This window comes from Hipposideros armiger, unplaced genomic scaffold (genome assembly GCF_001890085.2).
Source record: "Hipposideros armiger isolate ML-2016 unplaced genomic scaffold, ASM189008v1 scaffold_356, whole genome shotgun sequence".
NCBI classification, from domain to species: domain Eukaryota; kingdom Metazoa; phylum Chordata; class Mammalia; order Chiroptera; family Hipposideridae; genus Hipposideros; species Hipposideros armiger.
Genome location: NW_017731706.1, coordinates 1,145,463 through 1,163,041, shown reverse-complemented (window position 1 = coordinate 1,163,041; position 17,579 = coordinate 1,145,463). Strand labels below are relative to the sequence as shown.

The window sequence follows — 17,579 nt, the reverse complement described above, 5'->3', positions numbered from 1 at the left end:
TGCCAGTTAGATACATTGTTTTTGGACAAACCACTGAACTACTCTGGCTTAATGTTTTTATTTCCAAAATGTAGATTGTAGAGGTTGAAGTGCATCTAAAATTCTATATTGCTGTATTGGTTTCTATGTAAATCTCCTGCTATTTCTACAGGGTCTTATTTTAATAGTGATTATTTTGATATTCTAAAAGTTTACCTATTGTTATTAGACTAGTTTGGGAAAGAAAACAATTGAATTTCATAGCCAGTGTTAGAGTTTAGGAGAATTACTAATATTATTTCTTTTTCTTTTTCAGTTTCAAAGACCAACCTTTCAGTTCATGAAGATAAAAACCGAGTTCCTTATGTAAAGGTACTTATAAAACAATATAGAATGATTGTTTAGAAAAGCCCTGTAATATAAAATTTTAAGGTTATCGACATACTTATATTATTTTACAGGGATGCACAGAGCGTTTTGTATGTAGTCCAGATGAAGTTATGGATACTATAGATGAAGGAAAATCCAACAGACATGTAGCAGTTACAAGTAAGTTGAATAGTTATTAACTGTGGTTAAGGTACAAAACTGCCTTAAAATATTTTTATCAAGTTGATTAATTGTAAGATTTTTCTTATGCTAAATAATGCTTTAGAAATTATTAGTAAAGGAAAGCCATGTTTGTTTATAGTTGTTTTTGTGTAATTTTTTTGCAGATATGAATGAACATAGCTCTAGGAGTCACAGTATATTTCTTATTAATGTAAAACAAGAGAACACGCAAACGGAACAAAAGCTGAGTGGAAAACTTTATTTGGTTGATTTAGCTGGTAGTGAAAAGGTAAAATCTTTATATTCTGATAGATATCTAAGCATTTTTTAGAGATATAAACATTGATGCCAGTATGCTTTGATTACATTCACTCAATAATCAGTTTCAAATTACTATTATTTGGACCATAGTCCGGTTCAATCAGTAGGTGTTACCTTTAACTTAAGATGTATATTTTTATCGAGAACTTCTTTAGTTTATGTCATTACAAATTTTATGTGGTATCCTTTTCCTAATTTTGGGTATCTTTTATCTACATTGGCAAAGGACTCCCTGTGAAAATTGGTAATTATCTGCTAGTCATTTCTGATTTGGTTGTACTTACTTCTTGCCTTTGGATGATTATTTTATTATTACAGCCCTATATATTCTGACTCTAGTTTATGTCAAAATAAGTTCAAATATTTTAATATTGACCCCTGTAACTATTTTTTCTGTTCTAATTTTGTTTTTTTCTGATTAGAGTGACATACTATTTCCTTCTACTCAAAAAAGTCTTAAACACATCCTTCAAAGCCTGTCTCTAATTTTACAAATTCTGAGAGACCATTTTTTCAGCCAACATTGCTATCATATTTATATATATATATATATGTATATATATATATGTATGTATATAAGCAAGTTTGTCTTTAAATTAGTCTCTGTTCTAATGGTTCCAACATTGTGCTTTAGCAAATTTTAGAAAGTTCCTCTTTTTCTAATGTAGCAAAGGAACTAACAAATTAGTAAACTATAAATGTACGTGTTAAGCTGGTTATTTTGAAGAGCACAACCTAAAAATAAAATTTGGTGCCTCCTTAATCACGTTCTTATCCTATAGATAGTTACTTAACCAAATTCTCAAGAGAGTAATACTTGAGAGATAGTGGTACCTGAGAGTGACACTTGGCAAATAGAGTCATAAAGCTTTTCCTTTTTTTTTTGCTAGTTACTGATGACCTTTGAACTTTTGAGAAAATTCAAAGAAAGCCATCTTAAACTTAGAGTTTTCTTTCTTTTTAATATATCTTATGTGTAGGTTAGTAAAACTGGAGCTGAAGGTGCTGTGCTGGATGAAGCTAAGAACATCAACAAGTCACTTTCTGCTCTTGGAAATGTTATTTCTGCTTTGGCTGAGGGTAGTGTGAGTATACACGTCTTCTATTCCCTGTTCTTACCTTATGGGGAATTACTTAAATCTATGTGCGTGTGTGTGTGCACATTCATATGTGTGTGTGTGTGTGTGTGTGTGTGTGTGTGTGTGTGTGTGTGTATACATATATATATGTAAATGTGCTTCATATATGTATGAGTGTGCGAGTGACTGAATTAAATCTATGTATGAATTTGTTGTCTCAGGAATTTATTTTATAGTATTAGTATGTATATCCTAGTTCTCATCCTAATATTAAAAAAAATAACTGAAATCACTTTGTAGTTTATTTTAAATAGTGTACCTATATAACAGATTTTATTATGTAGAAACCCTTTGGTCTTACATGTTTTTTGTTTTTGTATGTAGACATATGTCCCATATCGAGATAGTAAAATGACAAGAATCCTTCAAGATTCGTTAGGTGGGAACTGTAGAACCACTATTGTAATTTGCTGCTCTCCATCATCATACAATGAATCTGAAACAAAATCTACACTCCTATTTGGCCAAAGGTTTGTTGTTAAGAAAACACGAAGTCTGAATGTAGATAGGCCTTTTGTTCATTAAATCTAAGAAAATATCAGGTAGATATTATTCAGATCATTGCATATTGTTAGTGTGCTAGACACAACTTTTTAATTGAGAGACATAATATGAGTAAGGTCCGTTTTTTAGACTGCTTGGGTTTGAATTAAGTTTTAGTACACATTAAAGTCAAATGTTAACTTTAGTCAAAGTTATGTGAGAAGCTTTAATTCAGCATTAAATAAGCATTGAATCAGGTAATACAGTACAAGTCTGACAAATATAATCTTATGTTAAATAAATGACAGTGTTCAATTAATCTATGAGATGGTTAGCCTAGGAAAATAATGATGGCTTTATCTTTGACCTCCAATGATAATTTCTTAATTCAGCACTGCAAGTGAATTGGAAAAATATAGGCCCTTATGTTTTATCCTCACCAGTTGATTTTTTTTTTTTAAGCTATTTACGGATGTTGGGGCTGACACAAATTTAGTTGGGGTGTGAATGAGTTCTATACTAATTATAGCTCTTAGTATTTGGTCAACAAGTTAACTGTACAAGAATAGTTAAGTTAAATTACTTAGCCATATATACATATATTACATAGAGAGATTAAATATCAGTTGAAAATAATTTCAGTCACATTCTTATTTTCCTCCAATCACTTCTTTTAGGGCCAAAACAATTAAGAACACGGTTTGCGTCAATGTAGAGTTAACTGCAGAACAGTGGAAAAAGAAGTATGAAAGAGAAAAAGAAAAAAATAAGACCCTGCGGAACACCATTCAATGGCTTGAAAATGAACTCAACCGATGGCGTAATGGTAATAACTTCAGAATTTGTCATTTTTAGTTGTTGAATATAGATTTAGAGCTATTTTATAATTTGAGATTTAGGTGTGAATATAAATATAAGCAAAGCATATCCAGTTTCACTTTTTAGGCATTAAGGATCATCAGATAAAAGAGGTATTTTACATTAAATTCTGATTTTACCTGAAATAATAAATAGAGGCACAAAGGCTAACTAAGAAGCTATAAAAGTCACAAAATAGCAGGGTGCCTAGATTAGAGTGAAAGCAATAACAATTATAAGATTTGGTGACTTGATTTAGAAGATAAGGGAGAAGAGTCAAAGCTAATTCCACCTTTTCAAATCTCAGGAACTGAGCAGATAAGAAAGTTGGTAAGAGCTCCCGAAATTGAATAAAATTGAAATTAGTTTCAGATAGGAGGGATTTTATTAACCATTCTGTTGTCTTATTTTAGGAGAGATAGTGCCTGTTGATGAACAGTTTGACAAAGAGAAAGCCAACTTGGAAGCTTTTGCAGTGGATAAGGACATTACTATCACCAATGATAAACCAGCAGCCACGATTGGAGTTACTGGAAACTTTACTGATGCTGAAAGAAGAAAGTGTGAAGAAGAAATTGCTAAATTGTACAAACAACTTGATGACAAGGTAGATATTGTTCGCGTTCTATTTTATTCTAGACTATTATTGACACAGGTGTTTTTATTTTCTAATTTCAGTATTAGTCCTCATGACCTATATTTTATTTCGGTTACCTTTTGAAAATCATTGTGTTAACAAAAAATAGAAAATCACAATTTCTGTTTCTATGCAGAAACTATGAATGAGGCATGATTTTTAAGCTAAAAGAACTTTGTAAAGGAAATTTGGCATTAGGTCATTGGAGAGCCTTAATGCAATTGCCTCTTAGAATCAGGGATCTGAAAACTAATAAAAGATGATGTAAGAGATTAGATAATGGAATTAGGATAGAGTGAAAATGTTACCTTCTTGCTTTTATTATTATCAGTCAGTAGTGTGAAAAACAATAAATTATGAACAAAATAGAGAGGAAGGGAAAAATGAGTAGTAAAGAGACTAGAAAATAGTTCAGTTTTTGTTTTTTGTTTTTAAGCGGTATTTTTGTGTATTTTAAGCAGAGATGGCAAGTTGGATGTAGCTGCATGACCATTATTTTCAAAAAGAGCTTCGAACATGTTAATTATTTTTTAGCATTTAATGTATTTAATGAATAACTTTTTTTCCTTATTGCATGTTAAATATGTTTATACACTTTTTCTTATTGCATGATAAATGTTACAATTGATGATTGAAAAAATTTAATCTGTTTTAACTTTTTCTTAAGAGATTAAAGTAACGAATTTGGAGACATGATTTTGAAATATTGGGGGGGATTGATAGTAATCTTACATTTTGTGTTAGGGAACAGTTAGTACCAGGTTGTGAGCTACTTTAACTTGTTACTTTAATTCTAGGATGAGGAAATTAATCAACAGAGCCAATTGGTAGAGAAATTGAAGACACAGATGTTGGATCAGGAAGAGGCAAGTTGAATATCTTTCATATTATTTCCAGAAATGCTTTATAGTTTGTCATTATCATTTAAACATAAAAGATGAAGGAATCTACAGAGCTCAGATTATACTAGAGTACGTTTTTATTTTTTTTTTGAGTATGTGCATGCTTCACTGGATATCATCCTATGAGATTGATATATCGTATAAATTGAAGCAGAGATTGACTTCATCTTAAGGCTAAGTTTGACTTCCGTCAAACTAGAGGGGAGAAAATGACTTTTTTTAGTGTTTACTCTTTAACATATATCTCCTGGATTTTTTTTAACTCTGTGTTCTGCTTTCCTTGGTTAAAGTACAGTGCTGTTTTGTCTTCTTATTCTCCCCAAAACATTTCTTACCCTTGGGAAAAACTTATACTGAATTGGAGTAACCTTAGATTCCCCCTCCCTTAATGAAAAGTACAATATTTACAATGGAAATGAGGGAAGAAATATTTAAAAACACAATGTTTTAATTGTCACTTACTTCAATACATTATAGATACAGGCTAGGTCTAAAGGGATTATTAGAAAAATATTGATTTCTGAATCCTGTTGACTTTGTCTTTAATAATTTATAAGTTGGGGTATAACTTTTATTGTGGGAATAAGAATGTCAATGAATAAAATCATTTTTTACTCCTTCACATTTCTACCTTCATCTAACCTGTTGTTCATTTCTGCCATCTTTATTTTCATCTTGATTCTTTTAAGTTTCTCTTTTTTAGTTTTTCACCTAGTGTGGACCCTCATTTTATCTCACGTGTAAAATGGGAGGATAATTGAAAAAATGGTCCTTCATTTAAGGTTTGTTTTTTTAGCGGAAGGAGAGCAAAGACTGTACAGCACCATCAGCCAAATTAATTCTGGTCAGATCTTTATACTTATTTCAACTATAGCATTGTTTCTCAAAGGGGCACTAGTAACATTTGCATAATTCTTCATTATGTTGTTCTGTCCTTTGCATCATAGGACATTCACCTGGCTCCTGCTTCTAAATGCCATTAGCATTCTGCCCCATTAATATTCTCACACATTTCCATTGCCCCTGCTTAAAAGCCACTGACCCTGGATGATTGTAGTATCCTCCTAACTAGCCTCTTGGCTGCTTCTCTCCAGTTCAAATTTTAAATGCCAATACCAAGTTTTCCTGAGGCATAGCTCAGAAGCCACCCCTTGTTGCCCAAAGAATACCTAAACTTTAAAGCAAATCTTCTAAACATTTCCTAATTTCTTTTTCTGTGCACACTATTCATGAGCCTGGAATGCCTTTGTCTTTTTATTAATTTGCACATGACAAAAATCTACCTATCCTAGCCACCTCCATTCCACAGATATATCCCCGTTTTTCCTATACTACCAAGCACTTTGTCATGGCCTGCCTCTCCTTTATGGCTCTTGTATTCCATTTATTTATGTACCTGTCTTCTCATGTAGATTTCTCAATGTGAGCGAAGTGTTTATTTGATTTCTTTCCTGTCTCCTACAGTGTCTGTTTAGCACAGTGCCTGCACATAGTAGATACTACGTAAATCTGTTGAGTGAATTAAGTTACCGCACTTAATAACATCCACATTTCCTCCCGTTTGTGCTTAGCAAATACGTTTTTAAAAACCTGTATACTTTTGGTAAAAATAGATACTTTACTCTTTTTTTTTTAACGCTTCTATTTTATTTTATTTTTTATTGTTTCAGGTGTATAAAACAACAGTGATTAGACATTTACACACCTCACAAAGTGATAACCCCACACAAGGCTCTATCTGACATTGTACATAGCTATTATAATACCACTATATTTTTTATGCTTTACTTGATGTGCTTTGACTATATGTTTTTTCAAATTATAGTTGACATTCAGTATTATTTTATATTAGTTTCAGGTGTACAGAGTAGTGGTTAGGCATTTTTGTAATTTATGAAGTGATTCTCCCCAATAAGTCTGGAACCCCTTTGACACTCCGTATACATAGTTTTTACAAGATACTTTACTCTTTCACCTAGCTTTTGGCATCTACCAGAAGGGATCAGGATAATATGCAAGCTGAGCTGAATCGCCTTCAGGCAGAAAACGATGCCTCTAAAGAAGAAGTAAAAGAAGTCTTACAAGCCTTAGAGGAACTTGCCGTCAATTATGATCAGAAGTCTCAGGAAGTTGAAGACAAAACTAAGGAATATGAATTGCTTAGTGATGAACTGAATCAGAAATCGGTAGGATATGGTTTTATTTTGTTTTGTTTTGTTTTTTTTAGCTGAGCCATCCTGCTACCTGTTGGCAGCTCAGCGGCTGCTCAGCTCGGGCTGGGAATCGAACCGCTGATGCTCAGAGCTCGCACTTTTGAGCGAGCTCTTAACCAACTGAGCTATTCGGCCGGCCCTTGGTTTTGTTTTCTTAATACTTTAGTACTTGTATTCTTAATGAAAAATTACCTAAATAAGTATATAGAAGGTAGATTAAAAAAATATACCAACCATCTAGAAAAACTGCCAATTCCATTCTGACAATTTGCTTAGACAGCAATAAATGAAAATCAAAACTAAGTAATTTGGAAGTTTCCCATTACTGGGCAGACATTACCTAATCTCAAAAATTAGTATATAATATACTAATAATATAAACTACCTGCTCTTTAATGGAGCACAATATGGTTACTTTACATTGTCTATTAGGTCAAAAATATTTTTTAAGTTTGAACTGGGAGCTATCCCAGAACTAGTAGATAGTTCAAGAAAATGAAAGCAGAAAATAATGGCTTTGTGAGTTATTAGGTGCAAACTTGAAATACCTGTCAGTATTTGAATTGATCTTTCATTTAATAGATTTAACTGCACCTTTTGTGTTTGGATCTACTAGGCAACTTTAGCAAGTATAGATGCTGAGCTTCAGAAACTAAAGGAAATGACCAACCACCAGAAAAAACGAGCAGCAGAGATGATGGCATCTTTACTAAAAGATCTTGCAGAAATAGGAATTGCTGTAGGAAATAATGATGTAAAGGTATGTATAATAACCAAATATTAAGTATAATTATTTGTATGTAGCTCATACTTTTGTTTACTACTTATTTTTCATGGAGCTCACTTCATACCCATTATCTCATCCTCACAGTAGTCATGTGTAGTAGGTGGATGGTCTTACCTTCATTTTCCAATAGGTGAGAAAAGAAAATGGAGTACTCAAGTAGACGAATATTCAGTAGGTAACCTTTATTTGGATCCCATGTTTGGTTCTTTACTATGTAAAGATTATGTTAGTAAAATATCATGCATGACAGTATATAATTGGAACAACAGTGAAGGTTAGTTAGCTCAGGGAGTAAACTCAATAATGAATTGGCCTGTAGTTGCTTTAACTGTTTAAAAAGATAAAAGATGAGCAGCGCTAATTATTTTTTCTTTAAATTTTATTATGAAAAATTTTAAACATGTAACAATATCATGAACCTCAGAGTTACCAGTTATCAAAATTTGGCTACACTTATTTATGCCTTTTTTTCTTTTCTAGTAATCTTTTTAAGGATCATAATATTGGTTGTGTTATCACTAGGCATGTAGTTAAAGAAAAATTCAGTGACCTGGTAGATTTTCAAACTTAGACCAAGAAAGCAAACTAAGACTCTTAACTGCAGAAACATGTATATAACATTAAAGATTACTATGTTGCAGTAGGTATTTATTTGGACTTTACCTTTTTGATTAAAGCCTAATTATAGTTACAGAACAAATTTATACTTGGGTTTATAGTGAGAGCATACTAAGAAGCCACATTTAACAAGAGATGGAAATGAAATAAAGGTTTTCAGTATGGTGCACACATTCCTTCTGTTGGTTGTTATTCAAAGCTGCTGCTTGCTGATGGAGGCAAGGATTCTTGTAATCTTTCTCCTCGTATGTCATTTCTTAATGTCGGCTCACCTCATTGAAAGAAAGGAAACATTTTATTGTTAAATACTGGGTGACTTAACATGCTCCCTCTTCACCATCAGTCTGAACACTTTGTTCTGTCTTTTTTTAGTGAAGTAGTGGGAGATGTTATGGAAAAGTAGATGTACTTCATGTCACTGAAGAGTAGAAAGGTATTCAGAAGTTGCTTTATAGATTTGCAACTTCTTTTTTAGAAAAGTCTTTCCATTTCATGTTCAGATAATCTACCACTTTTTCACCTGTGATAAAGGTAGAGAAAATAAAGAGCACAAATGGCTTGTGTTTAGTGGCGGAGTAAGACAATACAGGTTCCCTGGCTCCTACTCTGCGTTTTCCACTATACCATTATAACATTGTGAAAGCAAGTCAGCCTTCAAATAGGTTCTTTCAAAAGAAATCTGTGGATCCTCAGTATTATTGTCATTTGCATATAATTCTTTTTCTGTTAACATCATCAGTTAAGCACTGCTTGAGCTCCACTTATTTTGTTTTTTACATTATGGTTCACTCTTTGTGTGTACAGTTCTATGGATATTAACAAATGCATAATAGATCCACCGTTACAGTATATCATAGAATAGCTTTACCTCCCTAATAAATCTGCTTTACCTGTTCATCCTTCTTCCCTGAATCTTTAACAACCACTGATCTAAAAAGATCCCTATAGTGTTCCCTTTTCTAAAATTTCATATAATTGGAGTCATACAGCATACACCTTTTCAGACTGGCTTCTTTCACTTAACAGTGTGCATTTAAGGTTCTTCCCATGTCTTTTTGTGGCTCATTTTTTAATCACTGAATTAATAGTCCATGGTATGGATGTTACCAGTTTGTTTATCCATTCACCTAGTGAGGAACATCTTGATTACTTTCAGTTTTTAGCAGTTATAAATAAAGCTGCTATGAACATTCATGTGCAAGCTTTTCTGTGGGCCTAAGTTTTCAGTTCAGTTGGGTAAAAATAACTAGGAGCATGATTGCTAGATGGTATGTTAAGACTTAGCTGTGTAAGAAGCTCCCAAAGTGGCTGTAGCAATGAATGGGAGTTCCTGTTTCTCCACATTCTCACCATTATTTGGTGTCATTAGTTTTTTTGGTTTTGAGCCATTCTGATCATTGTGTAGTGTTAATCTCATTGCCATTTTAATTTGTTTTCTTACTCTTGAGTTTTAAGAATTCTTTGTATATGTTGGACAATTTCTTTATCAGATATGTGTTTTGCGTATATTTCTCCCAGTGTGGCTTATCTTTTCATTCTCTTAACAGTGTCTTTTACAGAGCAGAAGTTTTTAATTTTAACAGTCCAACTTGTTTTTTTCTTTCATGCATTGTGTTTTTGGTGTTGTGTCTAAAAATTCATCTTTATAGTCTTCGTCTCCTAGATTTTCCCGTGTGTTATCTTCTGGAAGTTTTTTAGTTTTGCATTTACATTTAGGTATATGATCCATTTGGAGATAATCTTTCTGAAAGCTATAAAAAATCTGTCAAAATCATTGTTTTACATGGACATTGCCACTTGTTACAGTAAATTTTTTTGAAAAAACTATCCTTTCTCCATTGAATTACCTCTGCCTGCGATCAGTTGACTGTATTTGTGTGTGTCTATTCCGGGGCTCTCTTTTGTTCCAGTAACCTATTTGTCTATTATTTTGCCAATATCACATCATTTTGATTACTGTAACTTTATAGTAAATCTTGTAGTGGGTAGTGTTAGTCTGCTGATTGTGCTTCCTTAGTATTGTGTTGTCTATTCAGGGTCTTTGCCCCCTTTTTTTTTCCTTTCCATATAAAACTTCAGAATCAGTTTGTCGAAATCCACGAAATAACTTTTGGGATTTTGATTGAGATTATATGAAGTACATAGATCAAGTTGGGAAGAACAGACATTTTAACAGTATTGTCTTCTATCCATGAATATGGAGTATCTTCATTTAGTTCTTCTTTGATTTCTTTCATGAATGTTTTATAGTTACCTCATGTAGATCATATACATATTATACGTTTATATCTAAGTATTTTTTTTCTTTTTGGTGCTAATGTAAATGGCACTATGTTTTCTATTTCAAATTCCACTTGTTTATCGTTGATATTTAGGAAAACGATTGACTTTTGTATGTTAACCTTGTATCCTGTGGTGTTCCTGTAATGGCTTATTAGCTTCTGGAGTTTTTTTAATAGTCATGTCATCTGTAAACAAAAACAGTTTTATTTCTTCCTTCTCACGCTCCACTTAGTTTTGACACTGAATGTTGTACTGGAATTTTATAGTGAAACCCATGACAGTTATGGAAACTACAGTGACCACAGATCCTCTTTAGTGAGCTTAAAAGTCATCCTTTCCTTGCCACCTAAAAATCCTTATTTGTTACGTTTTAAACGACTTGCACATGATTAACAATAAACTTACTGAAGAGGGCCTATAGAAAGGAAATGCAAATATTGAAAGAGGCATAATTCATCAAGGTTTTTTGGGGGGGGTTTGTGTTTTAGGTTTTTCATTCTTTTTTTGCTTGTCAGCATGTATTAGCATTACTTTTTAGAAAGGCTGGCAAAAATTAAGCTCTATTTTACTTATCCTTTATTACCCAATATTTAATAAAAGAAATCTCCAGACTTCCTCTGAATATTGAGTAATATAAAATATATTTAATTTTGTTCTGAGAGTTTAGCGTCTGGGTAAACACATACTGGACATTTCTGTTTTTCATTGGTTTGTTTTTTCTTCGCTTTTTCCTCATAGCAACCCGAGGGAACTGGCATGATAGATGAAGAATTCACTGTTGCAAGGCTTTACATTAGTAAAATGAAGTCAGAAGTAAAAACAATGGTAAAACGCTGCAAACAGTTAGAAAGCACACAAACTGAGAGCAACAAAAAAATGGAAGAAAATGAAAAGGAGCTAGCAGCATGCCAGCTTCGTATCTCTCAAGTATGTATTACAGAACAAAATTTCTTTGTTTTCTGAACAGTCACATATAAATCTTATTTATTGTAAAAGTTTTAAGAAAAATGAACTCCCTTAGGTTACTTTGAGTAACAAAATAAGGTTAATTTGATCAGTTGATCCTAATCTAGCTGCATTATAATAACATGAATAATTTAACTGGGTTGTATTTACTAACATGTATATGTTAAGCATTACAGTTTTACTAGAAATATGTGACTGTTAAAAAATCTAGAAGAATTCGAGGGTGAACAGAACTGCAGGGTCGTTTTCTGGCTTTGATAACTGAATGGATGAGGCCATTCACCAAAGGAGGATCTAGAGGAGGGAGGAGGGCAGTGTCATCTGGAGATGACAAGAAGAAGATCTCATTTTCCAGCCTTTAGTGTGTTTGCTACAAGCGTTACCAACTATACAGATGACTGTTTCATTGATTAAATTCTTTATCATTGTAAATTTGGCCCCTGAACACGTAATGTTTAAATATCTTTGTTTAAGCATATTATATGTTTATATACACTGATAAAACTTGCTTATTATCATATATTCTTAACAGTAAAATGTGTGCATGAGATTTTTTTCATTTCACATCAGTATTTTTTCCCAAAAGCATGAAGCCAAAATCAAGTCATTGACTGAATACCTTCAAAATGTGGAACAAAAGAAAAGACAGCTGGAGGAATCTGTTGATTCCCTCAGTGAAGAACTAGTCCAGCTTCGAGCACAAGGTATTAACTTCTTCCAGTTATTTGAGTTATATATCTATATTAATATGTCCTTACTTTAGTGTAGTTGTAGTAAACATATTAACATGGATAGAGATAGGAGGACTACTGATAACTTAGAATAGTAAATAATGTTTTAATGTGGCTTTGAAACTTTTTGAAATTGTGTTTGAATATGGAAGTAGCCAATCTGGGAATTTTCCCACTAAGCTATGAAGGTTATACATACATATGAAGTTATACATATACACACATATATGAAGAATGTGTGTGTATACACACATACATACATACACACGTGTAAATATTGACATAGGAAGTTTACAAAGCTTTCTTGTTTTGTTAGCATGCACTAACCCATCTGTTCTGGGATTAGGTAAAGAAAATAAAAGAGGGCCGGCCGAGTGGCGCATTGGTTAAGAGCTGGCTTGGGACGCCAGAGGGCCCCGGTTCGGATCCCACATATGAGGGCCAGTGACACTGCCCTCCACAGCTAAGATGCTGAACAACAGCTCAACTTGGAGCTGGGCTGCCGTGAGTCGCCGGCGACGGCGTAGGCTGCAGCCCCTGCTGTAGTGGGTTGCCATGGGCTACCGTGTGTAGCCAGCAGCCAGCGTGACCGGCCAGCAGCCGCTGTGAGCGGCCGTCCAGAAGCCAGCGACTGATCTGCCTCAGCCGGGAAGAGCGCAATGTTGGTGCCAACTTGGGCCAGTGAAGCGACATCCTCCACAACTAGACTGAAGAACAAAAGGACAGCAACTTGTCTGTTCCCCTTCCCCCAATTCCCCAGCGCTGTTCCCATCTCCCCAATTCCCCAATAAAAATCTTAAAAAAAAAGAAAAGAAAAGAAACCAGGGCCGGCTGAGTGGCTCAGTTAGTTAAGAGCTCGCTCAAGAGTTTGAGCTCTGAGCAACAGCGGTTCAAGTCCCAGCCCAAGCTGAGCAGCCACTGAGCTGCCAACAGGTGGCAGGATGGCTCAGCTAAAAAAAAACCAAAAACCATAATTATCAACACAGGATACAGCTAAATGTATAGTCAACATGTCATTGAGCTTGGAGAGCAAAATTTACTGTGTGGCATTTGGATAGTTTAAAGTCAAGTAGTGCTAAGGAATATACCCTTATAAAACCCATTTGCTCCTTTGTTTATATGAAGAACTTTAAGGCTTATATCTGCTCTTGTTTTCTCTTTCTACCCAAACAGAAAAAGTCCATGAAATGGAAAAGGAGCACTTAAATAAGGTTCAGACTGCAAATGAAGTTAAGGCAAGTTTGATGTAACATTGATTCTAATAGCTTTAATTTATCATTATTAAATTTTATTAGTCTGACTTACTATCCTTTCCCCCCCCAATAATTTTAGCAAGCTGTTGAACAACAGATCCAAAGCCACAGAGAAACTCATCAAAAACAAATTAGTAGCTTGAGAGATGAAGTTGAAGCAAAAGAAAAACTTATTACTGATCTTCAAGAGTAAGTATACTTTCTTTCCTCTAAATATTAAAAACTAACTCAGATTGATTGTTTAGACAAGAGGAAATAATTGGTTACTGGTGAACAGTATGTTCTTATTACATACCTGCATTTTTCATTGAAATTAGAATTTTTTACTTGAAAAATAATTTTTTCATTTATAAGCTTAAATTCTGAGTCCCAGGTGAAAATAATTTTTAGGTCTTTTGATGTAGCTATTCAGTAAAAAGGAAAAATACCCCAACTTCAACCATTGTTACAAATAGAAACCACAGTCTCAAATTATTTCCTTAACTTCCTTTTAAAAACTATTCTTAACTGAGAAATAAAAAACTTTATTGGACATTATGGGTTTTTTAAGTTTTTTATTTTAATAGAAGTTGTCTTCTTTGTTTATCTAGAAGACATTTTTTCTGCTTCCATAACTATGCATATAGCATAACAACTAAATCATGATTTGAGTAGGGACCAGAGGAGCATAAAAAAAAAAAAATGATGACAAAGTTTGGGACATGGATCTTATTATTAATACTTAATGGATTCAGGGACAAGGGTTCAGGCAGATGAAGATATGGAAGAATAAAATCATGATTTCAAACCAAAATACAAAAAATATTATATAGCTGAAAGTAGGCAGGTCCTCTTTCTACCCCGTGGCGGACAGGATCACAGGAGGCCTTGGTTGTTACAGTGGTGAGATTATAGAATTTAAGAGTTTGAAAATTTTTAATGACAACATTCAGAAAACAGTGGTGTTGATACTGTGTTATTTTTCTTTTGTCAGCCAAAACCAGAAAATGATGTTAGAGCAAGAACGTTTGAGAGTAGAGCATGAGAAGTTGAAAGCTACAGATCAGGAAAAGAGCAAAAAACTACATGAACTTACGTGAGTAAATGTTTTAATTCAAGTTTAAAGTTAAAAACTAGAGTATTGCAGGCATTTCTATTGGATATATTTAGTGGGTACATTTTTCACTTCGTATAGGATAAAGAGCTTTTTTCTTAAACCCTCTGCATTGGTTTGATTTATACCTTGAAACTTGCAATATATTCTTTTTTTTTTCTTTTTAAAGATTTTATTGGGGAATTGAGGGAAGGGAACAACGTTGGGGAATCGGGGAAGGGGAACAGACAAGTTGCTGTCCTTTTGTTCTTCAGTCCAGTTATGGAGGACGTTGCTTCACTGGCCCATGTTGGTATTATCATTGTGCTCTTCCCGGGTGAGGCAGTCGCTAGCCAGCCAGCCCCACTGCAGCCTACGCCACCGCCGGCAACTCATGGCAGCCCAGTTCCAGGTCAAGCTGTTGTTCACCATCTTAGCTATAGAGAGTGCAGCGTCACTGGCCCTCATGTGGCATCCGAACCAGGGCCCTGCTGCTCAGAGCTGGCATTCCAAGCCAACTTCTAACCAATGCGCCACTAGGCCGGCCCTTGCAATATATTCTTGCACTTTAGTGAAAGCAAGTCTGATATTTCAGTGATGGTCAAGATTCACATTTCTGTTTATCAACTTGCTTGCTGTTTCTTTGCCATCATTTTACTTTAAGAATTGTCATGAAAATAAAACTAAAACATGGCATTAAGTAATTTACACGGTTTCAGGGTCTGCCCCCAAAACTGAATTTTTGTCAAAATTGATCTTCTATAAAAGGGCAGTGTTACATTAGTCTGGCCTTTTGAACACAGGTTTTTCACCATTTAGTTTTTCTAATTTACTAAGAGCATTGTCAGTCAATACTCAGTTTTCTAGAATCTGAGCAGATAGAAAGCTCAGGATTATTTTCCACATATCTTGAATTTATGAGAGATAATTTGTAAATGAATTGCTATTGTTAGAATGGTAACACCATCAGGACCAGCTCAGAGTTGATTTTATAGTCTGTTGAATCTCAGCCATAATTTATTTAGAATAATTTTAAGTAAAATATGTAAAATAGTTTAGTCTTTGATAATTTGTACTCTTTAATTCCCAGTTAATCAGAATTATTTTAGATAAATAGCATTATGCTGTATGTGACATATTCTAAAATATAAATAAGACCCACTCCTTAATCTTTGAATTCTGCCACATTTTAACTCTTCTGTTGCTATATGAGGAGAGTTCTTTTCTTAATAAACTATAGATTTAGGAGATTATAAGGTATTACAAGAATTTCTTTGCAAGACACAACATGAATAAACTTGAAAAATAAGCATCTTTCATTTATTTGAATTTAAGAATTGATTCTTTCAGATAAAAAGATACTTGATTCAACTTGTGCTAAATAAAACTAGAATTTTATGGAATCAAAGTTGAAAATGTATTATGTATATCCTTGCTTTGTCTAGGGTTATGCAAGATAGACGAGAACAAGCAAGACAAGACTTGAAGGGTTTAGAAGAGACAGTGGTAAGAAAAACTTAAAGATAAATAGGATTGGGAATATTTAATGGGTTTTCCCCCTCTTGGTTATACTAAATTTGAAGTCTGAACTCCAAAAACACTGCTGTTCTTAATTCAAAGGCAAAAGAACTTCAGACTCTACATAACCTCCGGAAGCTCTTTGTTCAGGATCTGGCCACCAGAGTTAAAAAGGTAATAAAGCTATACTGAGGTGTGGGTATTTGTATAAAGGGTGACTACTGTGTGTAATGCTTTATATTCATAAGTGAAATAGTTTTATATTGTCATAACATTTTTTTTTTTTAGCTGAGCCATTCTGCCACCTGTTGGCAGCTCAGCTCAGGCTGGTTATCGAACCTCTGTTGCTCAGAGCTCGCACTCTTGAGCGAGCTCTTAACCAATTGAGCCGCTTGGCTGGCCCTGTCATAACAATTTTTGTTTGGTTCAGCTTAGGGTTTTTTTTATCTTAAAATTCATTTATTTTTTAAAAGATTTTTGCTGGGGAATTGGGGAAGGGGACCAGCCAAGTTGTTGTTCTTCAATCTTCGTTGTAGAGGGTGCCAGTCACCATCTGGCTTCCCGTCAGCAGCTCGTGGCCTCTAAGCTCAAGGCACTGTGTTCAATCTTAGTTGTGGGTGGGCGTAGCCACCATCCCATGCAGGAGTCGAACCAGCAGCCTTGTTAATAGCGCACGCTTTATCCATTGAGTGATCCAGGTGGCAGCTCAGCTCAAGGTGCCAAGTTTAGTCTTAGTTGCAGGTGGGCACAGCCCACCATCGAACAGGCAATCTTGTTACACCAGCTGAGCCTTCCTGCCACCTGTTGGCAACTCAGCGACAGCTCAGCTCGGGGTGCAGCGTCACTGGCCCATGTGGGAATCGAACCAGCGGCCCTGTTGCTCAGAGCTTGCGCTGTTAAGCCAACTCTAAACCAACTGAGCCACTCGAGCAGCCCTTAAAATTTTTTAATTGTATTCATTGACCTTTTTTTCTTAGAGTGCAGAGATCGACTCTGATGACACTGGAGGCAGTGCTGCTCAAAAGCAAAAAATCTCCTTTCTTGAAAATAATCTTGAACAACTCACTAAAGTGCATAAGCAGGTAATAAAGAATATACTTGTGGTATCTGCAACATTGTAACAACAAAAATTTGAGGAGTGGCAGGTATTTAAATTTTCACACCCCGGGCCGTTCCATTATTTTATCAAGCACTTATAGAAAAAAACCAGTAGCAATTTTTAGGGAAGTTAATATTTTTAACAGCCCTTTTATCAAAAGAAGCCAAT

The 17,579-nt window shown here is 34.3% G+C and overlaps 1 protein-coding gene across 2 annotated transcripts in view; it reads left to right on the top strand.

The window, feature by feature from the left end:
* Nucleotides 1-17,579, top strand: part of KIF5B (kinesin family member 5B) — a 45,515-nt gene that overhangs the window by 18,700 nt on the left and 9,236 nt on the right. For both annotated transcript variants that reach the window (XM_019661629.1, XM_019661630.1), the window contains exons 6-23: nucleotides 296-351; nucleotides 441-528; nucleotides 696-820; nucleotides 1,833-1,937; nucleotides 2,316-2,461; nucleotides 3,152-3,300; nucleotides 3,746-3,939; nucleotides 4,767-4,835; nucleotides 6,851-7,057; nucleotides 7,701-7,844; nucleotides 11,511-11,699; nucleotides 12,325-12,442; nucleotides 13,643-13,704; nucleotides 13,802-13,911; nucleotides 14,696-14,797; nucleotides 16,240-16,300; nucleotides 16,415-16,486; nucleotides 17,290-17,394. In XM_019661629.1, the coding sequence (XP_019517174.1) occupies nucleotides 296-351; nucleotides 441-528; nucleotides 696-820; nucleotides 1,833-1,937; nucleotides 2,316-2,461; nucleotides 3,152-3,300; nucleotides 3,746-3,939; nucleotides 4,767-4,835; nucleotides 6,851-7,057; nucleotides 7,701-7,844; nucleotides 11,511-11,699; nucleotides 12,325-12,442; nucleotides 13,643-13,704; nucleotides 13,802-13,911; nucleotides 14,696-14,797; nucleotides 16,240-16,300; nucleotides 16,415-16,486; nucleotides 17,290-17,394 (2,102 nt within the window). The remainder of the gene's footprint in view (nucleotides 1-295; nucleotides 352-440; nucleotides 529-695; nucleotides 821-1,832; nucleotides 1,938-2,315; nucleotides 2,462-3,151; nucleotides 3,301-3,745; nucleotides 3,940-4,766; nucleotides 4,836-6,850; nucleotides 7,058-7,700; nucleotides 7,845-11,510; nucleotides 11,700-12,324; nucleotides 12,443-13,642; nucleotides 13,705-13,801; nucleotides 13,912-14,695; nucleotides 14,798-16,239; nucleotides 16,301-16,414; nucleotides 16,487-17,289; nucleotides 17,395-17,579) is intronic.